Here is a 26,426-nt window from a genome sequence, read left to right on the forward strand (position 1 = left end):
ACGCAATTTCGACTTTATATCACGCATTTCTGACTTTATAACACGCAATTGCGACTTTATATCAATCAATTCTGACTATATCTCGCAATTCTGACTTTATAACACGCAATTGCGACTTTATCAATCAATTCTGACTTTATAACACGCAATTGCGACTTTATATCAATCAATTCTGACTTTATCTCGCAATTCTGACTTTATAACACGCAATTGCGACTTTATATCAATCAATTCTGACTATATCTCGCAATTCTGACTTTATAACACGCAATTGCGACTTTATATCAATCAATTCTGACTATATCTCGCAATTCTGACTTTATAACACGCAATTGCGACTTTATCAATCAATTCTGACTTTATAACACGCAATTGCGACTTTATATCAATCAATTCTGACTATATCTCGCAATTCTGACTTTATAACACGCAATTGCGACTTTATATCAATCAATTCTGACTATATCTCGCAATTCTGACTTTATAACACGCAATTGCGACTTTATATCAATCAATTCTGACTATATCTCGCAATTCTGACTTTATAACACGCAATTTCGACTTTATATCAATCAATTCTGACTATATCTCGCAATTCTGACTTTACAACACGCAATTTCGACTTTATATCAATCAATTCCGACTATATCTCGCAATTCTGACTTTATAACACGCAATTGCGACTTTATATCACGCATTTCTGACTTTATAACACGCAATTCTGACTATAACACGCAATTGCGACTATATCTCGCAATTCTGACTTTACAACACGCAATTGCGACTTTATATCAATCAATTCTGACTATATCTCGCAATTCTGACTATAACACGCAATTGCGACTTTATATCAATCAATTCTGACTATATCTCGCAATTCTGACTTTATAACACGCAATTTCGACTTTATATCACGCATTTCTGACTTTATAACACGCAATTGCGACTTTATATCAATCAATTCTGACTATATCTCGCAATTCTGACTTTATAACACGCAATTGCGACTTTATATCAATCAATTCTGACTATATCTCGCAATTCTGACTTTACAACACGCAATTTCGACTTTATATCACGCATTTCTGACTTTATAACACGCAATTGCGACTTTATATCAATCAATTCTGACTATATCTCGCAATTCTGACTTTATAACACGCAATTGCGACTTTATATCAATCAATTCTGACTATATCTCGCAATTCTGACTTTACAACACGCAATTTCGACTTTATATCACGCATTTCTGACTTTATAACACGCAATTGCGACTTTATATCAATCAATTCTGACTATATCTCGCAATTCTGACTTTATAACACGCAATTGCGACTTTATCAATCAATTCTGACTTTATAACACGCAATTGCGACTTTATATCAATCAATTCTGACTTTATAACACGCAATTGCGACTTTATATCACACAATTCTGACTTTATATCTTGCAATTCTGAGAATTAAAGTCAGAATTGTGATATAAAAAGTCGCTATTACCTTTTTTATTTTTCATTCTGTGGCGGAAACAAGCTTCCATAGAAAACAGCAAAATCCATGCCAGTGATAAGCTTGAATGTTGCTCTCCGTGATGTGCAAGAACGAGTCTTAATGAAACGAAGCACATCATGGCTGAGGTGCATCATGGGAGCACAGGATTTCACAGAGCTCCGGGCAAGAGCACATCTGTCAGATTATTTCAAGCATGTGTGTGTGTGTGCTGAATAATCATGTAAATGTGAGCAAGTACAACCTCTCAAACAAGTGTTGTTCTGCCTCCAGGATCTTGGAGCTGGATGTGGTTGTTCGGGATGCTGACGGGAATATCCTCGACCCCGAGCGAGCCAGCGTCATCAGCCTCTTCCGAGCACACGAGGACGCCACGGTCAAGATCACAGAGCGAATTAAAGAGGAACAGGTTCTCATTTTTACATTCATTTAATGGTCTACAGACGAACCGTCAGAATGAAACCGCACAGAGCTTCTCATAAGCATCACAGAGTTGGTAGTTTTAATGAGACATTTTTAGATGTTCAGGATGGCTGAACAAACTAAAGCAATGAGATCCCATGGCTCTACATTCCTCCGGTCCAAGTCTGCTGTGAATATAGCTCGCTATAACCTTATAACACTTATCAAACTAAACATCTCCCAGAACCCTGTAGCAACTGCATAATAATGACCTGGTGTAGCAAGGCCTTCACATCCACCCAGACACACTAGCAAAAGCTCATTACCCTAGCAACCACATAGCAACGCCTTTGCAGCCACCCAGAACAGCCTAGCGATCACACAGACATTGTAACTCCATAATAATGCCCTAGCAACCACCTTCACAATTACATAGATACACTAGCAAGACACCCTAGTAACTATAATAATGCCATAGCAACCACTTGACAACACCTTCACAACCACCCAGAACAACCTAGCGATCACTCAGACACCCTAGCAGCTCCATAATGTCATAGCAACCACTTGACAACACCTTCACAACCACCCAGACAACCCATTAATCACACAGACACCCTAGTAACTCCTTATTGATGTCCTAGCAACCACTTAGCAACACCTTCACAATTACCTAGATGCACTAGCAACCACCCAGACACCCTAGTAACTCCATATTAATGTCCTAGCAACCACTAAGCAACACCTTCACAATTACCTAGATGCACTAGCAACCACCCAGACACCCTAGTAACTCCTTATTGATGTCCTAGCAACCACTTAGCAACACCTTCACAATTACCTAGATGCACTAGCAACCACCCAGACACCCTAGTAACTCCTTATTGATGTCCTAGCAACCACTTAGCAACACCTTCACAATTACCTAGATGCACTAGCAACCACCCAGACACCCTAGTAACTCCATATTAATGTCCTAGCAACCACTAAGCAACACCTTCACAAGTACCTAGATGCACTAGCAACCACCCAGACACCCTAGTAACTCCATATTAATGTCCTAGCAACCACTTAGCAACACCTTCACAATTACCTAGATGCACTAGCAACCACCCAGACACCCTAATAATTCCATAATAATGTCCTAGCAACCTCTTGACAACATCTTCAGAACCACCCAGACAACCTAGTGATAACCCAGACACCTTAGTAACTCCATATTAATCTCCTAGCAACCACTTAGCAGCACCTTCACAATTACCTAGAATAGATACACTAGCAACCACCCAGACACCCTAGTAACTCCATATTAATGTCCTAGCAACCACTTAGCAACACCTTCACAATTACCTAGATGCACTAGCAACCACCCAGACACCCTAATAATTCCATAATAATGTCCTAGCAACCTCTTGACAACATCTTCAGAACCACCCAGACAACCTAGTGATAACCCAGACACCTTAGTAACTCCATATTAATCTCCTAGCAACCACTTAGCAGCACCTTCACAATTACCTAGAATAGATACACTAGCAACCACCCAGACACCCTAGTAACTCCATAATAATGTCCTAGCAACCACTTGACAACACCTTCTCAACCACCCAGACAACCTAGTGATCACCCAGACACCCTAGTAACTCCCTAATAATGTCCTAGCAACCACTTGACAACACCTTCACAACCACCCAGAAAAGCCTAGTGATCACCCAGACACCATAACAACCACTTGACAACACCTTTCACATCCACCCAGGCACCCTAGCAGCTGGATAATGATTCCTTAGTAACCGCCCAGACACCCTAACAACCACTTAACAATGATTTAACAACCACTCAGAACACCCTAGCAACCCATCAAGTGCTAAATGACACTCCTTAGCAACCACATAGCAGCACCCTAGTATCGTAGTAGTGAGTTTTGCACAGTCGGGTTTTTCCTGAAGATGTAAAAATCTATTTAACGTAATTACCTGTGTTTTCTGCTCTTCTCGGTGCAGTCCAACGTTCAGATGGATCATTCCGGAGTGTCCGCACGGATCCAGTCTTCTCCCACACACAGCCTCTATGTGTTTGTGCGTAACTTTGTGTGTCGAATCGGGGAGGATTCAGAGCTCTTCATGTCTCTGTATGACCCCAACAAACAGACCAACATCAGGTGCGTCTTACTGACACACACTCTCTTCAGTTCTGACTCTAAAAGGTGTTTGTCATTAACACCATTAACTCTCTCTCTCTCTCTCTCTCTCTCTCTCTCTCTCTCTCTCTCTCTCTCTCTCTCTCTCTCTCTCTCTCTCTCTCTCTCTCTCTCTCTCTCTCTCTCTCTCTCTCTCTCTCTCTCTCTCTCTCTCTGCAGTGAGAATTATCTGGTCAGATGGGGAGATAAAGGTCTGCCGAAGGACATTGAGATGCTCAACAGTCTGAAGGTGGTCTTTACTGTAAGTCACTCAATATGTCTGCCACATAAAACAAATCATGCTTTGGTAAATCATAATTTTTATGTTTTATATATATATTACTTTTTATCTCTGAATTATGACTCATACATTATACTCATAAATGTGACTTTTCATTCTCCATTTGACTTTTTTCTCAGAACTATGACTCAAGAATTATATTCATAAATGTGACGTATCTCATAATTATTTTTAATGTCATAAATTTGACTTGTGTTATAGTTGCCTTTTCAATCTCAAAATGTGGATTTTTTTTCTCCATAATGATGTCTTTTTAATCTCATAATTTGGACTTTTTTCCTCAATGATGTCTTTTTAATCTCATAATTTGGACTTTTTTCCTCAATGATGTCTTTTTAATCTCATAATTTGGACTTTTTTCCTCAATGATGTCTTTTTAATCTCATAATTTGGACTTTTTTCCTCAATGATGTCTTTTTAATCTCATAATTTGGACTTTTTTCCTCATAATGATGTCTTTTTAATCTCATAATTGACTTCTGTTCTCATAAATGTGACTTTTTACGTCATAAATGTGCTTTTAACGTAATAACATTGACTTCTTATGCCATAATGATGACCTTTTTTACCCGGGGTTTTACATTTTATGTCATACTGTAATTTCTACTTTTTATCTCATACTTGTGATGGAAACAGGCTTTCATAAGGGACCATTTATATTACAAGTACATGTTTCTTTAGTGACTGCAGAGATGTTTTGATGTCCTGGAGATTGAAAGTCTCTCTTCTTTCTCTCTGTCAAGGATCTGGGGAATAAAGACCTGAACCGAGAGAAGATCTATCTGATCTGTCAGATTGTGCGCGTGGGCCGTATGGATCTGAAAGACGCTCATCATAAGAAATGGACGACGGGCCTGCGGAGGCCGTTTGGTGTGGCTGGTAAATATCAGGATGAATCATCTCATTTGATCTGCATTTATCATAGAGACGCATATATATATATACATCTGTGCTTATTGACAGTGATGGATATCAGCGACATCATCAAAGGAAAGGCAGAATGTGACGAAGAGAAGCAGTATTTCATTCCCTTTCACCCGTAAGTCTCTCCTCTTCTCGTCTCCTGTTCACCACTGGATCTGGCAGGAATAGTTCAGCCAAACGAGGAATATCAATTTATCAATTGATATCAATTTTCTCACAATTTTCATTTTCTGTGAATCATAGCACAAACGCATGAGCCAAACGCATCTGTCATAGTTTAAGAAACCTGATTTCAGTCCTTTAATAAACAGCACCAGTTCCATTAAAATATGAATACATTTTTTTGTACGTATTACATTTTATATTTATATATTTTAAATTACATTTTGTTTTTCATTAACTTTTTATTTACATTTACATTGTTGCCGTTGTTATTATTATCGAAAGTGTTTAAACTTTAAGTCAAGTCATAGACCAGTTCATGTTCATTCAAGTGATATTTACAATACATTTTATTGCTAAAATGTCAATATGACATTAAAAGTCAAAATTATGACCTTTGATCTCGTAATTATGTATTTTAATCGCATAAATTCAACTTTTTCTTATCGTTTTAAATTTTTTGTTACAATAATCATTTTATATCATAATTTTTGCTTTTTGTCATACTCTAATTTTGAGTTTTTATATGACATTTTCTATTTTTAGTTTGTCTTTACATGTATTAATGATCTATTAGTACATATACATATATTATATAGTGCTGTCGATTAATCGCATAACATACGTTTGTTTATATGTCTGTGTGTATATATATTATTATATTTGTATATATGTAGTATATATATATAATATATTAATGTGTGTGTGTGTGTATATATATATATATATATATATATATATAGTGTGTGTGTGCGCGTGTGTAAATGCACTCGTATGTATGTAACTAGTTCTTCAAATTTTTATTAATGTGCATTTACTAATGAAAATTTGCAGTGATGTTATTATTGAAAGTAATTACTGTTCTCTATTCTTGTGTGTGTGTGTGTGTTTGTAGAGTCATAGCTGAGAATGACTTCCTGCACGCTCTGCTAAACAAGGTGACGTCGTCGCGAGGCGACAGCGGAGGCCAAGGTACGACTCACTGTGGTTTCCCTGCTCAAATGACATCACAGCAGCGGAACCTCCGCTAATGCTTTAATACTCACAATCCCGTCCACACACACACGCACAGGCACGCGCACACACACACACACACACACACACACACTAACACAGGCACACAGACAGACAGACAGACAGACAGACATAGACACACACAGGCACACACACACACACACTAACACACACTAACACACACTAACACACAGGCACGCACACACACAGACACAGACACACACAGATAGACACACACACACAGGCACGCGCTCACACACACTCACACACACTAACACACAGGCACACAGACAGACAGACAGACAGATAGACACACACACACACACGCACAGGCACGCGCACACACACACACACACAAACACACACTAACAGACAGACAGACAGACATAGACACACACACACACAAACACACACACACACAGGCACGCACTCACACATGCTCTCACACACACACACACACACACTAACACACAGGCACGCACACACACAGACAGACAGATAGACACACACACACACACACACACACACACACACACAGACACAGACACACACACACACAGATAGACACACACACACACACACACACACACACGCACGCGCTCACACACACACACACTCACACACACTAACACACAGGCACGCAGACAGACAGACAGACAGATAGACACACACACACACACACACACACACACACACACACGCGCACACACACACTCACACACACTAAAAACGCACAGGCAGGCACGCAGACAGACAGACAGACAGATAGACACACACACACACACATGTTGTGTTTTCATGTTTTATGGGGACTTTCCATAGACATAATGATTTTTATACTGTACAGACTGTATATTCTATTCCCTTACACTAACCCTATCCCTAAACCTACCCATCACAGGAAACATTCTGCATTTTTACATTTTCAAACAACATCACTTAGTATGATTTATAAGCTGATTTCCTCATTGGGACCAAAAAATGTCCCCACACGAACAAGGATTTCGGATATTGCCATAACGTAGGGTTTACCAGGCCACACACACACACACACACACACACACACACACACACACACACACACACACACACACACACACACACACACACAAAGACACACAGACACACACACACACACACACACACACACAATCACATAGACACACATACACACACACACACAATCACATAGACACACATCCACACACACACACACAATCACATAGACACACATACACACACACAGACAGACAGACAGACACACGCATGCACTCGCACACACAGACAGACACACGCACTCACTCACACTCACACACAGACACAGTCTCTCTCTCACACACACACACACACACACACACACGCACAACTTCAAAATAAATTTTTTTGGAGTGTGTTTTTCATCGACTCCCGTCCCGCAGGTCTGTGGGTCACCATGAAAGCTTTAGTGGGCGACATCATTCAGATCCGGAAGGAATATCCCCACCTGGTGGACCGGAGCACGGTGGTTGCACGGAAACTGGGTTTTCCTGAGATCATCATGCCGGGGGACATCCGTAACGACATCTACCTCACGCTGCACTCCGGAGACTTTGACAAGTACAACAAAACCACGCAGAAGAACGTGGAGGTCATTATGCTGGTGTGTGACGAGGAGGGGAAGATCGTGCCGGTGAGTGAACCCTCCTAGCGGGAGGTCAAAGGTCAGCCGATGGGTTGGGATGAGACAAGGAAATATTGGGATTGGGCGGGGTTTTCTGTGTTGATTGACAGCTCGTATTCGTAATATATATAACGAGTATATGTATATAGGTGTGTATATATATATATATATATAATTTAACATTTTCTATTTCTAATTAACAATTTCTTTACATTTTGTAATGACCTGTTATAACATCAGTCTTCATGTTGTTATTATTGAAAATATCTTGGTTAACATGTATACTTTTAAAAAGTCAAATTGTCAAACCAGTAGTTCATGTCCATCCAAATAATATGTTCAGTGAATTGTATTGATATTCAAAACAATTATATATTTTTTATATATACTTATATATTGAAAAGTTTAAGTATATATATTTAAAATGTATTTAACAATTTATTTAGATTTAGTAATGATTTGTTATGTACGTTATTTTTTAGAGTATCTTGGTTAAAATATATATAATTCTAATACAGTAGACCAGTCGTTTATCTTCATCCAAATTTTACTTTTTAAATTTTAATGATACTTTTATATAAAAATTTAAATGTATACATTTAAAATATATTCAAAATGCATTTAACTATTTCTATAAGTTTATTAATGATCTATTAAATTCAATTATTTATTTATTACTCAATTTATTATTGAAAGTATCTTGGTCAAAATGTATAACTTTCAAATGTCAAATCGTATAGCAATATTATTTTCAAGAATTTATATATATACATATATATGTAATTTTAAATGTTCACATTTTAAATATATACATTTAAAATGTATTCAAAAAATCTTCATGTATCCGGCCCCAATAGTATAATCCTACAATATATGAACACCTTTCAAATAACTTTTTAATAGCTATATATACACCCACCGGCCACTTTATTAGGTACACCTGTCCAACTGCTCGTTAACACTTAATTTCTAAGCAGCCAATCACATGGCGGCAACTCAGTGCATTTAGGCATGTAGACATGGTCAAGACAATCTCCTGCAGTTCAAACCGAGCATCAGTATGGGGAAGAAAGTTGATTTGAGTGACTTTGAACGTGGCATGATTGTTGGTGCCAGAAGGGCTGGTCTGAGTATTTCAGAAACTGCTAATCTACTGGGATTTTCACGCACAACCATCTCTAGGGTTTACAGAGAATGGTCCGAAAAAGAAAAAACATCCAGTGAGCGGCAGTTCTGTGGGCGGAAATGCCTTGTTGATGCCAGAGGTCAGAGGAGAATGGCCAGACTGGTTCGAGCTGATAGAAGGGCAACAGTGACTGAAATAACCACTCGTTACAACCGAGGTATGCAGCAAAGCATTTGTGAAGCCACAACACGCACAACCTTGAGGCGGATGGGCTACAACAGCAGAAGACTCCACCGGGTACCACTCATCTCCACTACAAATAGGAAAAAGAGGCTACAATTTGCAAGAGCTCACCAAAATTGAACAGTTGAAGACTGGAAAAATGTTGCCTGGTCTGATGAGTCTCGATTTCTGTTGAGACATTCAGATGTTAGAGTCAGAATTTGGCGTAAACAGAATGAGAACATGGAACCATCATGCCTTGTTACCACTGTGCAGGCTGGTGGTGGTGGTGTAATGGTGTGGGGGATGTTTTCCTGGCACACTTTAGGCCCCTTAGTGCCAATTGGGCATCGTTTAAATGCCACGGCCTACCTGAGCATTGTTTCTGACCATGTCCATCCCTTAATGGCCACCATGTACCCATACTCTGATGGCTACTTCCACCATGTCACAAAGCTCTAATCATTTCAAATTGGTTTCTTGAACATGACAATGAGTTCACTGTACTAAAATGGCCTCCACAGTCACCAGATCTCAACCCAATAGAGCATCTTTGGGATGTGGTGGAACGGGAGATTCGCATCATGGATGTGCAGCCGACAAATCTGCGGCAACTTTGTGATGCCATCATGTCAATATGGACCAAACTCCCTGAGGAATGCTTCCAGCACCTTGTTGAATCTATGCCACGAAGAATTGAGGCAGTTCTGAAGGGAAAAGGGGGTCCAACCCGTTACTAGCATGGGGTACCTAATAAAGTGGCCGGTGAGTGTATATATTCGTAACGATAGGTCAAAGGTCAGCCGATAAATTAGACGAGGAAATATTCTGATTATGGTAGTGTTTCCGGTGTTGATTGACAGCTGTCTTGTGTCGTACAGAACTCGATCTGTCTGGGAGCTGGAGATCGGCCTGTGAACGAGTATAGGTCAGTCATTTACTACCAGATCAAACAACCTCGCTGGATGGAGACTTTTAAGGTGAGAGAGACCGAGATATTGAGCATTAAACAGCATTCACACCCTATTTTCCCTCCATTTTATGACGTTTATGGTTGATGTTCAACTAGAAAAATGTCAGGCATGACTTGATTTCATTCACACATTCTATCCATCCAATCACTTTATCCATCCATAAATGAAGCCAGAGGATTTGGAGAGAAGGTTCATAAATAAGAGCAACATTTTTCACAATTAGACCAGTAAAATGCATAAAAAAATTAAATATGGGTTTATGTTGATGCTATTTTTTATTTCTAAAGTGTAAATAGTAATAATCCCCCTATAGTGTAATCCTGCAATACTGGGCTGCGTTTCCCAGAGGCATCGTAAGCCTAAGTAGATCGTAAAAACAATCGCACGAATCATCTGAGACTTACGGGCCGTTTCCCAAAACCGTTGTAGCTTTAGCAGGACTTGAAAATGCTCGTAAGTCCTGAGATCCATCGCTATCTGGAAACGCAGCCCTGGATGATGCCGTTTCAGGACCGCATTTAAATCATTCCGAAAAATGTTTAATACAAATACAGAATTAAATAATAAGTGCTATACAATAGTGGTAGTACATTCAAAAACTAGGGTCCTAGTCGGGTTAGTGTGTGTGTGTGTGTGTGTGATGGCTAGGTTTAGGGGTCGGGTTAGTGTGTGTGCATGTGTGTGATTGGTAGGTTTAGGGGTCGGGTTAGTGTGTGTGCATGTGTGTGATTGGTAGGTTTAGGGGTCGGGTTAGTGTGTGTGTGTGTGTGTGTGTGTGTGTGTGATTGGTAGGTTTAGGGGTCGGGTTAGTGTTTGTGTGTGTGTGTGATTGGTAGGTTTAGGGGTCGGGTTAGTGTTTGTGTGTGTGTGATTGGTAGGTTTAGGGGTCGGGTTAGTGTTTGTGTGTGTGTGTGTGTGTGTGATGGGTAGGTTTAGGGGTCGGGTTAGTGTTTGTGTGTGTGTGATTGGTAGGTTTAGGGGTCGGGTTAGTGTTTGTGTGTGTTCGATTGGTAGGTTTAGGGGTCGGGTTAGTGTGTGTGTGTGTGTGTGTGTGTGTGTGTGTGTGTGTGTGTGTGTGTGTGTGTGTGTGTGTGTGATTGGTAGGTTTAGGGGTCGGGTTAGTGTTTGTGTGTGTGTGATGGGTAGGTTTAGGGGTCGGGTTAGTGTGTGTTGTGTGTGTGTGTGTGTGTGATGGGTAGGTTTAGGGGTCGGGTTAGTGTGTGTGTGTGTACGTGTGTGATGGGTAGGTTTAGGGGTTGGATTAGTGTGTGTGTATGTGTGTGATGGGTAGGTTTAGGGGTCGGGTTAGTGTGTGTGTATGTGTGTGATGGGTAGGTTTAGGGGTCGGGTTAGTGTGTGTGTATGTGTGTGATGGGTAGGTTTAGGGGTCGGATTAGTGTGTGTGTATGTGTGTGATGGGTAGGTTTAGGGGTCGGGTTAGTGTGTGTGTATGTGTGTGATGGGTAGGTTTAGGGGTCGGATTAGTGTGTGTGTATGTGTGTGATGGGTAGGTTTAGGGGTCGGATTAGTGTGTGTGTATGTGTGTGATGGGTAGGTTTAGGGGTCGGATTAGTGTGTGTGTATGTGTGTGATGGGTAGGTTTAGGGGTCGGATTAGTGTGTGTATGTGTGTGATGGGTAGGTTTAGGGGTCGGATTAGTGTGTGTGTATGTGTGTGATGGGTAGGTTTAGGGGTCGGATTAGTGTGTGTGTATGTGTGTGATGGGTAGGTTTAGGGGTCGGGTTAGTGTGTGTGTATGTGTGTGATGGGTAGGTTTAGGGGTCGGGTTAGTGTGTGTGTATGTGTGTGATGGGTAGGTTTAGGGGTCGGGTTAGTGTGTGTGTGTGTGTGTGTGTGTGTGTGTGTGTGTGTGATGGGTAGGTTTAGGGGTCGGGTTAGTGTGTGTGTATGTGTGTGATGGGTAGGTTTAGGGGTCGGGTTAGTGTGTGTGTGTGTGTGTGTGTGTGTGTGTGTGATGGGTAGGTTTAGGGGTCGGGTTAGTGTGTATATGTGTGTGAAACTGCAGTCAAAGGTCAAAGGTCACCATCTTTCTATTCTCCTGCTTGGTGTCAGTCTGTGTGTAGTAATGCTTTCCTCCGGCCTGTAGGTGGCGATTCCTCTGGAGGAGATGCCCAGAATACACCTGCGCTTCATGTTTCGTCATCGATCCTCACAGGAGTGTAAGTTTCACACAGTAATGCTCTGTATGGAAGCTTGTTCTGTCATGGAATAAAAAAATAAAAAAACGTTTTTTTTTCTTGCTATTGCAAGTTTATAACTTTCAATTCTGACTATTTGACTCAGAATTCTGAGTTTATATCTCACAATTCTAAACAAAAACCTCAGAATGTGAGATAAAACGTCACATTTACCTTTTTAATTCCCTGGCAGAAACAAGCTTACATAGTTTTTTTTTTTTTTTTAAGTGAAGACTATTTAATAAGCCTTTTAATATCTTAATAAATATAAAATATTGTGATTATCAATTCATAATTTTATGTTAACTTTAATCAGTTAACAATCTCAATTAAACTTCAGCTGATTAAAAAACAACTTCCTAAAGGGGAGGGCTTCCTCATTCTAGAGAGCGTGTGATTGGACAGAAATCTGTGCAATGAAACATGAGTCATCTCTGTTTCCAACTTTCCATCCACCTATTTTTATGCGCATTTTAGAATATTGCATAAAAAAAATGCTGGATGGAAATACCAAGATGCACATAAATTGTAAAAATGCGCATTTAGTCGTATTTACCGAATACATTCATCGATGTGCATCAAAAAAGACGTGACTGATATTCCAATTTTGCGCATAAGTTAAAATTGCAACTTTGGATGTAAACATAGCTAATGTTTTGATGCACTAGCATATAGATGAGCTCAAAGCTATCGAATTAAAAGCCACATAACTATAATTTAGACTCTTCATGTCCAGTCTGTCATATACTACTAGATATGATTTTGAATGTTAGCGGAAGTGAATTCAGATATGAATAAATGTGTGATTTGTGCTATGCAGCGAAGGACAAGAGTGAAAGGAACTTCGCGATGGCGTTTGTGCGTCTGATGAAGGAAGACGGAACCGTTCTGAGAGATGGCATACATGAGCTCACCGTCTTTAAGGTCAGAAACACACACTTACAGAGGCTCACGGGGGACAAAAAGTGTTTGCATTAATCGGACATGGGGTTTGTGATGTTGCAAAGCTTTTTTATCTGCATTTATTTTTTATATAATTATTTTAGATAGGGTTAAACGATGCAGTAATGAGATTAAAAAATGTGAAGCCTCATTTAATAGTCTTTACAACTGATATGCAGAAGGTTTACCAATCATACACACATTCATATCTTAACCCTCTGGGGTCTGAGGTGTTTTCGGGGTCCTTGAGATGTTTTGGCATGCTCTGACATTTGTGCTTTTTTCAGTTGCTTATAAACATATTAATGGCACAGGTGAAATTACACTCTATATAGCACACACAGGGCTACCATAATATGTGAGCAACATGTATGTACATGTTTATATTTTTGAGAGAATATTGTTTATGCGTGGTTATTGAAAAAACTAAAAAATAAAGTTCATAATATAAGGCCACAAATAACATACTAAATATTTGTCCACAAGACTTTTGACTAGTGGATGTTGTCGCCTAGAGTTTTTGCTTCAAATTGATCTGAAAATCATTCTGCCTTATCATTCACATAAAACAATAGATTGTTTTAAATTGTGAAAAACATTTTTTTGTTTGCAAAGGCAATATGCGGATGGGCGGAACGGCCCAACCCCCTCATGAATAATTAGGCAGTTCTCACCTGAGCAGTCTGCATACTAATGAGCCTTTCATTCAGGGGTGTCACACAAGAAAGAATGCAAGGACAATATATATACACTACCTTTCAAAAGTTTGGGGTCAGTGAGAATTTTATTTTTATTTTTTGGAGGAAAGAAAACAATACTTTTATTTATCAAGGAATAATTAATTTGATCGAAAGTGACAGTAAAGACATTTATAATGTTACAAAAGTCTTTTGAACTTCCTATTCATCAAAGAATCCTAAAACAAACAAAAAAACTGTACAACTGACAGACCAACAACTGTTTCAACATTGATAATAATAATAAACGTTTCTTGAGCATCAAATCCTCATATTATACTGATTTGTGAAGGATCATTTGACACTGAAGACCCTGACACTGGTGATGCTGAAAATTCAGCTTTGATCACAGGAATAAATTACACTTTACTATATATTCACACAGAAAACAGCTGATTTACACTGGAGATAATATTTAATACTATAACTGATTTTTGTTGTATTTTTAATCAAATAAGCGCAGCCATGGTTAGCAGAAGAGAATTCTTTTAAAAGTATTTAAAATCGTACCGACCCCAAACTTTTGAACGGTAGTGTATATAAATAAATAAATGTTTATACACACACACACACACACACACACACATATATATATATATATATATATATACAAACAATCAAAATTTAAATGAAAGCCAAAAGCACATTTATAGTCACACCTTTTAGCCATCCACATACCATTTTTAGTCATCCACCGCGGTAAAAATAAACCAGTCGCATTGTAAAGTCGTTCGCGAAATGACCGCCAGGTGGCGCAAAGGGACATTTAGCAAAACGTAAGTGGGGCTAATGTCTATTAACAGTAGCCTAAGGATGAAATACTACAAGTTATGGTAATTTCCAAATAAGCCTACAACAAATTGTTGGTCATACAGATAAGATATAATCTTTTAAAACTTTAAAAGGCTAAAGTAGGCCTACACTCTCACAGGCTAAAGACAAAACGTTTTCTCGCTCATGTCAGAAACAGACGTTTGGGTATTTCTCAGTGAGAAAATTCATAGCTGAGCGGTAGAACTAACGGTTCATCATCAAGATGACACGGGTTCAAATCCCGCACAAACATGGTCTGCTGTATATTTTATATTTATTATTGCAAAGAGATTTGTCTAGCTCTAAAACTCTGTTACACCATACAGTTTTTTTTTTGTGCTTATATTTATAAAATACAATTATCATGCATTTCCATTTTACACTAAGTAAAAATACAAAAAAACAAAATAGTATCCAACAGAACGACTTTGCATCTGTATAATAATAGGCTACCAATCGTAATTTCAAAAGCAGTTCTGTAAAAAAATTAATTATATATGGCCTATATATATAGGCTATATATATATATTTTTTTTTATTCCAGGCTCTCATGCCACACCCCCGATTTCTCACGCTGAAGTGTCAACCCGGTCGGTCAAATTCCTGAAGGATATAGTTTATCTATAGATACCTGTTGAGCCACTCGTGATCGACTAGTTATTATAGGCCTACCGCAAATTAGTTAAAATATCCCGTAATCTATCTAGAGCGAGCGTGCATGCGAGACAGATATTGTGCTCCAAACCGTGCGCGCGCATGGCAGAGAGGTCTGTTCCCTAACCTAGAGTTTTTAAAAACATGGTTTTAAGTAAAGTGTGATTTGCCAGGGGGGATTGTGATTTCCTTCTGGTCTAAACATCCCTGCTTCTGCTGAATTATTTTAATCCCCACACCCCTCCCTCCACAGCTAATCAATGCTATAGGCTACTTCACCAATATCAAATATATAAAATAGAGATATGCAACAGGCACGTTTAAACGACAAACAATAAAATCAAAACCAGCGTTTCAGTTGTTCATTAGTTCCAGTGGCCTTAATGCATGCACGGCTTTTCAAATTTCACAAAGCGTGTTGAGATTATTTTGAATGAAATATTGAAGTTTATAATTAAGTGTTTTGGCACACCACGCCGAGTGGCCCTATGCATTTTTCTAAAGTCGGGTTTTATTCTGGCATGGTGAGTTAGTGTTCGACAAACACGGCGGCGCGTTCATTTAGATTAATTTATTTTTCTCATTATTACAGCTAAAATAACTTAGTAGGCGACTCCGTAATTTTTTGGTCATACAGATAAGAGTAGAGTAGCTTACATCGTTCAAAACTGTAAACTTGTATTCATATTAGGCTAACGACAAAAACAGTATAGGCTATCTGTCGTCTCTGTCTCCGGGAACTGCGCGTCACAAAAATGAACCGAAAGCCACTTCAGCTCAGTCACGATAAGAAATCGGCTATGTCTAAAGCCTTTAAATGTCTAAATATTTAGGCTAATAAATGTTATCTGATTATAGGCTAATCCATATGAAAACTAGAGGAACAGAGGATCTACTCAAACATGTAATGTAAGCGCTTCCCAATGAGAAAATGACAAGACAAGGGTGAAAATCTCGCTCTCATTAAATGTAGGCTAAATCGCCCTGAATTAAAATGTAAAAACAGATCAAATAATGTATTTGTCGAAATGTTGCGATATTGTTTCATTTAAGTTCATAATTGTTCTATAAATGTTATTTAATTTAGCAGCATTACCACGAAGCACCGTGTTTCGATATTTATTTGAATAATACAAAATCAAATAAAAACTTAATTCACAAATTGCATGCCTGGTTGTAAGGATCCAAAGATGTCATGACAACAAATTAACAAGCGTTTTTTCAGATTATATTTAGTTTTGCTTGGAAAAAGCTGCCCCAAACCAGTTTTATTTCATCAATTATTGAAATAATGAAATATTTAGTAATAAACTTTTATGACAGAAATATCAGGCTACATGTAATTCCATTTAATTCCTTCATTATCAACACTGTCTAGAATAGCGATTTAAGTGTGAATTGCGACTTCTCTTTGTGTTAAGTCAGCCTCAGACTCCGATAGCCTGTGGGGGGTTGGAGGGACAGTTGCTGGACAAAGGTGTTAATGTTCCTCTTTCATATGGAGAGTGTCGGATAGCCAGCCTGATGAGCAGGCAAAATTATTGTAAGGATAAATCTGTGTCCAAATGTAGGCCCCATATTTTATTAAATTATAAATATTGTAGTTTATTTATTGTAGCCTATTTAAAGTTTTTTTTTTCACACAAAATTTCAATTGAAGTTATTGTAAGGTGAATTCAACAAGGCATGCTGTGTCTTTGAAGCAACAATTAAAGGCTAAATAATTTTTTCGTGATTTGTATGGCTGACACGCAGCGACATATACAGTAGTATTATCAGAGCGAGGGAGACTAAATAAACTTGTTAAAAAGAGATCCAGCGCGAGAGAGGCAAAGAGAAACGCATGTTTTTAATTTAAATATGTTTCTTTGGACAATTTTCGTTTTGTACTGTTTTAATTGTTTAATTTAGCTGTAATTTCTTTGGCAATACGAATTTAAAATGTCGCAAGAATAAGATTAGCCTAGTGTTTCTTATTTTGCATCGCAAAAGAAATAAACTCTAAACCGATGCAACCCTGTTTTAAATAAAAAAATAACTGTCCCGACACTTTATTTAAACCTTGAAATGTTCGAACTTGGTTTCAAACATAAGTAATTTTTGTGTTCTTTTACATTAGGCTACACAATAATTTAGCAGACTAAAGACGAGCTTCTTCATTTTCATTTTCTGATGCAATCGGCTGACAATCTTCCTTCATCAGTTTTTGTCGTTTGTGCAGCGGCTGCGGTTCTACAGGAATGTAGCAAATTTATGTTGTAATGATAATTAAACAAAACTCTTGACTTTAAATAAGTAAACAGTTATAAACAGTTACCTATTTAAGCATCAAGGTGGTAAAATATAAACGCTGTAGGACAACATCGGTTAACAACATGTATGCTACATTGAGATTCGATCTTGGGTCGATTGAAGTTCCTCGAAGCTCGTGTTGTTGCGTTAACCACTGAGCTACCGTCTGTACGCTGTTAAAGTTGTAAGCCTCATTGATGTAGCCTAAATGTTTTTATTGCAATGTTTTATGTTGAAATGTTTTCATTATTTATTCAATTACATTTCAGTAGCCTAATTTCAGTATTGTGATTATGAATTATTTTAACTACATTTCACTTGTTGAATTCTTCTGCTACCAGCTTTCAATCGCTCTGAATCAGCGCGGTGCGGCAGCAGATTACACATTAGAGAGAATAAACCGGAATAAACGAACACTTTTCAGAGTCTATGATTGTAGCGCCTCTTAGCGGTAAAAGGCAGCAAATACACCACACATTTTACCGCCGCGGTGGAACGGCTGATGTGGGCATTGTCATGGCTTGCCTCGACATTTGCGTTTGAATAGCGCGCGTCCTCCGTGGGCGTGTCAGATTAACGCGTAATGAAGTGTAATGAGCTGGGGGAAAAAAATACTGACAGCACTCTCTTTTCAGATTGCATAAACTGAGAATATTTGTTTTTTATATAATTTACTTCATTTAAAAGAAGAGAATTTAAGCTTCATAAAGAAAAACCTCTCGTGCCTGTGTGACAAGTAATCGCGGAGTTACAGTTAATCTTAGGACGCGTTTCAGAATGGACTTCACTGACAGAGAGAACGCAGAACTCGCATCATGTTTGTTTTTCTTTATTTGGTGAAAAGCACAACACTTTGTTTTTATTATGAGTATCCACAAAAAAAATAGAAACTTAACAGGATCTAATGATGTACAACACTTATATGTAAGATCAAAATTAACCGAGTATTTTGAGTCTCTTTTACACTGATAAGAAAAAAAGCGAGACAATCGCGCCGGCGCGATAGGCGACCCCAGGGGGTTAAAGGGATAGTTCACCCAAAAATTACAATTCTGTCAGTAATTACTCGCCCTCATGTTGTTCAACCCTGTAAGACTTTCGTTCATCTTCGGGACACAAATTAAGATATTTTTGATTAAATCTGAGAGCTGGATCACTCCTCCATAGGCTTCTTAAGGGATTGAAACTGGCCGGCCCAAAAAAAGTTAAAGACATCGTTAAAATAGTCCGAGTGACGACAGCGGCTCAACCTTAAGTTTATCAAGCGACGAGAATACTTTTTGTGCGCAAAAAACGAACAAAAATAACGACTTTATTCAACTCTTCATTTCCTTCTCTGTGGGCCTCGAGTGAGTTCATGAGAGCAACACACACACACACACACACAGTGGGCCTCTGAGTGAGTTCACGAGCGCCGCGACGCATGCGCGAGAACTGAGAAGAGGACACTCATGATCATTTGATGGGAAAGTGTGTGTGTGTGTTGCTCTTGTGAACTCACTCAGAGGCCCACTGTGTCTGTGTGTGTGTGTTGCTCTTGTGAACTCGCTCTGAGACCCACTGTGTGTGTGTGTGTGTGTGTGTTGCTCTTGTGAACTCACTCAGAGACCCACTGTGTGTGTGTGTGTGTGTGTGTGTTGCTCTTGTGAACTCACTCAGAGACCCACTGTGTGTGTGTGTGTGTGTTGCTCTTGTGAACTCACTCAGGCCCACTGTGTGTGTGTGTGTGTTGCTCTTGTGAACTCACTCAGAGGCCCACTGTGTCTGTGTGTGTGTGTTGCTCTTGTGAACTCGCTCAGAGACCCACTGTGTGTGTGTGTGTGTGTGTGTGTGTGTGTGTGTGTGTTGCTCTTGTGAACTCACTCAGAGACCCACTGTGTGTGTGTGTGTGTGTTGCTCTTGTGAACTCACTCAGGCCCACTGTGTGTGTGTGTGTATTGCTCTTGTGAACTCACTCAGAGGCCCACTGTGTGTGTGTGTGTGTGTGTGTGTGTTGCTCTTGTGAACTCACTCAGAGACCCACTGTGTGTGTGTGTGTGTGTGTGTGTTGCTCTTGTGAACTCACTCAGAGACCCACTGTGTGTGTGTGTGTGTGTGTGTGTGTGTTGCTCTTGTGAACTCACTCAGAGACCCACTGTGTGTGTGTGTGTGTGTTGCTCTTGTGAACTCACTCAGAGGCCCACACGGAAGAAAATCAATAGTTGAATAAAGTCGAAGTTATTTTTGTTTGTTTTTTGCGCACAAAAAGTATTCTCGTCGCTTGATAAACTTAAGATTGAGCCGCTGTCGTCACTCGGACTATTTTAACAATGTCTTTAACTAACTTTTCTGGGCCGACAGATCCAATTACCTAACAGTCTATGGAGGAGTGATCCAGCTCTCAGATTTAATCAAAAATATCTTAATTTGTTTTTCCGAAGATGAACGAAAGTCTTACGGGGTTGGAACAAGTAATTACTGACAGAATTATCATTTTTGGGTGAACTATCCCTTTAATGTGTTTCTTGATTTAAGAATGTTCAGTTATTTTTGTAGTTATAGTGTAGACTTTACTTTACAAATGAATAAAAATTTGTCTCATTGTTATGGAGGCCCAAACCTGCAGAAAATAATAAATAAATAATATACTATAATATAATATAATAGTAGAGAAATAAATAAAGCGATAAATAACTTGATAGAATAATATAACAAATTTTTAATTTAATTTAATCCAGATTTCTTTTTTTTTTTATTTCTTTTTTCCATCATTTATTATTAATTAAACAATCCAGGGCCGTGTTTTCTGTTAAGTAGATCGTATAGACCTTTGGTGCATTCGGTTTATGATCAACTTAACAAGATTTCTCTGTAATTACAAAATAAACAGGCATTATACCAGAAACCATATACCGTCCACTGGGTGTCTGGGTGCTTATTTTTAATTTCTGCAGGTTTTGGCCTCCATAGATAATATGGTGGATGGCAGTTAAGCTAATCACTTAATTCACATGTTAACAAACAAACATGGCCTTGCTGCGTCTCTCCTCTGTGTGTCTGTAGGGTGACAGTAAGCGTATGGAGGAGGTGAGCTCGTACCTGTCCCTGCCGTCGGAGCGCAGTAACCCTGACAGCCACAAGGGGGCGACGCTGATGCGCAGCTCCAGTAGTGTGGGCGGCCTGTCGTTCAGCTCCAGAGACATCTTCACCATTGCAACACTCGTCTGCTCCACCAAACTCACGCAGAACGGTGTGTGTGTGTGTGTGTGTGTGTGTGTGTTTCTACCCCAGTGGAGACTTAAACCTGAATGCACACAGACTCATGGGGACTCGTGTCACTGTAGACCTAAATTGAGGAACACAAGCTTATAAATCATACAGAATTTTTTTTTTTTTTTTTAAATGTAAAAACGCAGAAAGTTGTGTGTGATGGGTAGGTTTAGGGGTCGGGTTAGTGTGTGTGTGTGTGTGATGGGTAGGTTTAGGGGTCGGGTTAGTGTGTGTGTGTGTGTGATGGGTAGGTTTAGGGGTCGGGTTAGTGTGTGTGTGTGTGTGCGTGTGTGTGTGTGATCGGTAGGTTTAGGGGTCGGGTTAGTGTGTGTGTGTGTGTGTGTGATCGGTAGGTTTAGGGCTCGGGTTAGTGTGTGTGTGTGTGTGTGTGTGATGGGTAGGTTTAGGGGTCGGGTTAGTGTGTGTGTGTGTGTGATGGGTAGGTTTAGGGGTCGGGTTAGTGTGTGTGTGTGTGTGTGTGTGTGTGTGTGTGTGATCGGTAGGTTTAGGGGTCGAGTTAGTGTGTGTGTGTGTGTATGTGTGTGAGTAGGTTTAGGGGTCGGGTTAGTGTGTGTATGTGTGTGATGGGTAGGTTTAGGGGTCGGGTTAGTGTGTGTGTGTAATGGGTAGGTTTAGGAGTTTGGTTAGTGTGTGTGTGTGATGGGTAGGTTTAGGAGTTTGGTTAGTGTGTGTGTGTGATGGGTAGGTTTAGGGGTCGGGTTAGTGTGTGTGTGTGTGTGTGTGTGTGTGTGTGATGGGTAGGTTTAGGAGTTTGGTTAGTGTGTGTGTGTGTTGGGTAGGTTTAGGGGTCGGGTTAGTGTGTGTGTGTGATGGGTTGGTTTAGGGATCGGGTTAGTGTGTGTGTGTGATGGATAGGTTTAGGGGTCAGGTTAGTGTGTGTGTGTGTGTGTGTGTGTGTGTGTGTGTGTGTGATGGGTAAGTTTAGGGGTCGGGTCAGTGTGTGTGTGTGTGTGTGTGTGATGGCTAGGTTTAGGGGTCGGGTTAGTGTGTGTGTGTGTGTGTGTGATGGCTAGGTTTAGGGATCGGGTTGGTGTGTGTGTGATGGGTAGGTTTAGGGATCGGGTTGGTGTGTGTGATGGGTAGGTTTAGGGGTCGGGTTAGTGTGTGTATGTGTGTGTGTGTGATGGCTAGGTTTAGGGATCGGGTTGGTATGTGTGTGATGGGTAGGTTTAGGGGTCGGGTTAGTGTGTGAGTGTGTGTGTGTGTGTGATGGCTAGGTTTAGGGATCGGGTTGGTGTGTGTGTGTGTGTGTGTGTGTGTGTGTGTGTGTGTGTGTGTGTGTGTGTGTGATGGGTAGGTTTAGGGGTCGGGTTAGTGTGTGTATGTGTGTGTGTGATGGCTAGGTTTAGGGATCGGGTGTGTGTGTGTGTGTGTGTGTGTGTGTGTGTGTGTGTGTGTGTGTGTGTGTGTGTGTGATGGGTAGGTTTAGGGGTCGGGTTAGTGTGTGTGTGTGTGTGTGTGTGTGTGATGGCTAGGTTTAGGGATCGGGTTGGTGTGTGTGTGTGTGTGTGTGTGTGTGTGTGTGTGTGTGTGTGTGTGTGTGATGGGTAGGTTTAGGGGTCGGGTTAGTGTGTGTGTGTGATGGGTAGGTTTAGGGGTCGGGTTAGTGTGTGTATGTGTGTGTGTGATGGCTAGGTTTAGGGATCGGGTTGGTGTGTGTGTGTGTGTGTGTGTGTGTGTGTGTGTGTGTGATGGGTAGGTTTAGGGGTCGGGTTAGTGTGTGTGTGTGTGATGGGTAGGTTTAGGTTTAGGTTTAAGGGGAGAGAATATACTGTTTGGACAGTATAAAATCCATCAAGTCTATGGAGAGTCCCCACAAAGATATCGAACCAGACGTGTGTGTGTGTGTGTGTGTGTGTGTTGGGGGGATGGGGAAAAGTAGCTTTTATATCCTGAATGAAACGACATTCACAGTCCATTTCACTTCTGTAATGTAATGAATTTCCAAGTGAAAAAAAAGATATTCAGGGAGGAAAAACATGTAGGGCAGGATTTTATTCATCAGGTTGTGAAAAGTGTTTCTACATGACAGGAAGTTGAAAAATAAGAGGTCTCGATATGACATTGGTTGAAAAGGAAAGTCATTTCAAAGCAGGTTATTACACTGTGATGGAAGATGACCAGACAAACAACGTTTTACAATAACATGCACTGATTCACAAAAAGACCAGGAATGTCTTATTGTTAAGAAAGAAAGTAAATACAGTCAATTTAAAAATGTATATACAAACCATGCAAAGCCTGACATATACAATAATAGTCAGAATTTTTTATTTTTTTTGTAATGGAACAGTTTATTGAGCCTACAGGCAAAATCTAAAAGAAATATTTTGCATATGTTTTTTTTTGTTTAGTATCATATTTGATGCATCAGGCTTTTATGGCTCATATGATATAGTGAGAATATGGAGCTCAAACTCGAGGAGGAAAAACAGATCAGTTTTATTCAGAGGCAAAAATATGCAATTTAGTGCAGATGCTGATATTTATATGGACCAAAAAAATCTGATCAAATTCTGATGAGACTTAATAACAGTATAGCAGACTACTTACATTACATGCATATAAATATCAGTCATCATATCTACCGATAATATGTCTTAGTAAGATGAAATTTGAAATGCTTATTTTTATGATTAAAGCTTTGTAAAGTTTAAAGTATAAATTAACATATAATTATAAAACATAATGCAATACAATGATGATTGAGAGATAACAAATAAACCTGATGATCATATTTAATACTCACATTTTAACATGAATTTACTATAAAATGACGTATGGATAATCAAGTAAACCTACAGTAAGTGTTCATCTTGAAATATTAACAACATCAAAGTTCTTCTTATATTTACTTTGTTTAAAAATCAGTGCAGATTTCACAGCAGAGACACGTAAAGCACGAGCTGAAGGAGGACGTTTGTACAATTACACTAAAAGACTTTTACTTGCTAAAGTTGTTGAATATTGTTGAATGACTTTTATCTTGAAGCCCCTTTAAGGACACGGACACACACACACACACACACACACACACACACACACACACACTGTTGAATGACTTCTATCCTGAGGCCCCTTTAAGGACATGGACACACACACACACACACACACACACACGTTCACACACACTGTTGAATAACTTTTATCTTGAGGCCCCTTTAAGGACACACACACACACACACACATTGTTAAATGACTTTTGTCTTGAGGCCCCTTTAAGGACACGGACACACACACACACACACACACACACACACACACACACACACACACACACACAGACGCAGGTGTGCTGTAACAGCTGTTCTTGAGAAAGCCCGTTAATCACGCTAATGAATCTTCCGGAAACATCCATCACAATGCAACCCTAACGAACGAACACACACGGACATATTCACTGCTAAACACATGAACTAAACAGATTCATTAATGCCTCGTAATTAAGAGTCAGTTGCGGTTACACTGTCTCTGTTTCTCAGTGGGTTTGTTGGGTCTGCTGAAGTGGAGGACTCGTCCTGAAATGCTGAAGCAAAACCTACAAGAGCTCAAACTCATTGATGGAGAGGAGGTTGTGAAGGTGTGTTGCACTCAAATTACACATGAGCATCTGTAGCTTGGTATGCACATTAGTTTACGCGTGTGTGTGTGTGTGTGTGCAGTTCCTGCAGGACACTTTGGACGCCCTGTTCAACATCATGATGGAACATTCTCAGACTGATGACTATGATATTTTGGTGTTTGACGCTCTGGTAAGCAGCATCCAAACACACACACACACAACACACACACACACACACACACACACACACACACACACACACACTCACACACACACACACACACACACACACACACACACACACACACACACACACACACACACACACACACACACACACACACACACACACACACACAGACTCACTCACTCACTCACTCACTCACTCACTCACTCACTCACTCACTCACTCACTCACTCACTCACTCACCATCACTCACTCACCCACCCACCCACTCACTCACTCACTCACTCACTCACTCACTCACTCACTCACTCACTCACTCACCTCACTCACTCACTCACTCTCTCACCCACCCACCCACCCACCCACTCACTCACTCACTCACTCACATCACTCACTCACTCACCCACCCACCCACCCACCCACTCACTCACTCACTCACCCACCCACCCACCCACCCCACTCACTCACTCACTCACTCACCCCACCCACCACTCACTCACTCACTCACACTCACTCACTCACTCACTCACTCACTCACTCACTCACCCACCCACCCACCCACCCACCCACTCAGTCACTCACCCACCCACCCACCCACTCACTCACTCACTCACCCACCCACCCACTCACTCACTCACCACCCACTCACTCACTCACTCACTCACTCACTCACCCTCCCACCCACCCACCCACTCACTCACTCACTCACCCACCCACCCACCCACTCACTCACTCACTCACTCACCCACCCACCCACTCACTCACTCACTCACTCACCCTCCCACCCACCCACTCACTCACTCACTCACTCACCCACCCACCCACCCACTCACTCACTCACTCACTCACCCACCCACCCACCCACTCACTCACTCACTCACTCACCCACCCACCCACTCACTCACTCACTCACTCACTCACTCACTCACTCACTCACTCACTCACTCACCCACCCACCCACCCACCCACCCACCCACTCACTTCACTCACCCACCCACCCACCCACTCACTCACTCACTCACCCACCCACCCACTCACTCACTCACCCACCCACCCACCCACCCACCCACTCACTCACTCACTCACCCACCCACCCACCCACCCACCCACTCACTCACCCACTCACCCACCCACCCACCCACCCACCCACCCACTCACTCACCCACCCACCCACTCACTCACTCACTCACTCACATCACCCACCCACCCACTCACTCACTCACTCACTCACCCACCCACCCACCCACCCACCCACCCACCCACCCACTCACTCACTCACTCACTCACTCACTCACTCAC

At 40.5% G+C, this 26,426-nt stretch overlaps 1 protein-coding gene across 1 annotated transcript in view; it reads left to right on the plus strand.

Annotated features, from left to right (window-relative positions):
• The window catches only part of LOC130100309 (dedicator of cytokinesis protein 2), a gene marked incomplete at its 3' end in the record, with an annotated part of 37,755 nt that extends 12,618 nt beyond the window's left edge, over window positions 1-25,137 (plus strand). Inside the window, exons 7-19 of the mRNA XM_056265714.1 lie at window positions 1,782-1,917; window positions 3,914-4,071; window positions 4,270-4,351; window positions 5,134-5,269; window positions 5,354-5,429; window positions 6,372-6,448; window positions 7,909-8,159; window positions 10,380-10,478; window positions 12,580-12,652; window positions 13,491-13,594; window positions 21,151-21,337; window positions 24,861-24,958; window positions 25,041-25,137. Coding sequence (XP_056121689.1) covers window positions 1,782-1,917; window positions 3,914-4,071; window positions 4,270-4,351; window positions 5,134-5,269; window positions 5,354-5,429; window positions 6,372-6,448; window positions 7,909-8,159; window positions 10,380-10,478; window positions 12,580-12,652; window positions 13,491-13,594; window positions 21,151-21,337; window positions 24,861-24,958; window positions 25,041-25,137 — 1,574 coding nt within the window. The remainder of the gene's footprint in view (window positions 1-1,781; window positions 1,918-3,913; window positions 4,072-4,269; window positions 4,352-5,133; window positions 5,270-5,353; window positions 5,430-6,371; window positions 6,449-7,908; window positions 8,160-10,379; window positions 10,479-12,579; window positions 12,653-13,490; window positions 13,595-21,150; window positions 21,338-24,860; window positions 24,959-25,040) is intronic.
• Between the last annotated feature and the right edge of the window lie 1,289 nt (window positions 25,138-26,426).

This window comes from Rhinichthys klamathensis, unplaced genomic scaffold (genome assembly GCF_029890125.1).
Source record: "Rhinichthys klamathensis goyatoka isolate OS25496 unplaced genomic scaffold, OSU_Roscu_1.1 h1tg000238l_1, whole genome shotgun sequence".
Lineage (NCBI taxonomy): Eukaryota > Metazoa > Chordata > Actinopteri > Cypriniformes > Leuciscidae > Rhinichthys > Rhinichthys klamathensis.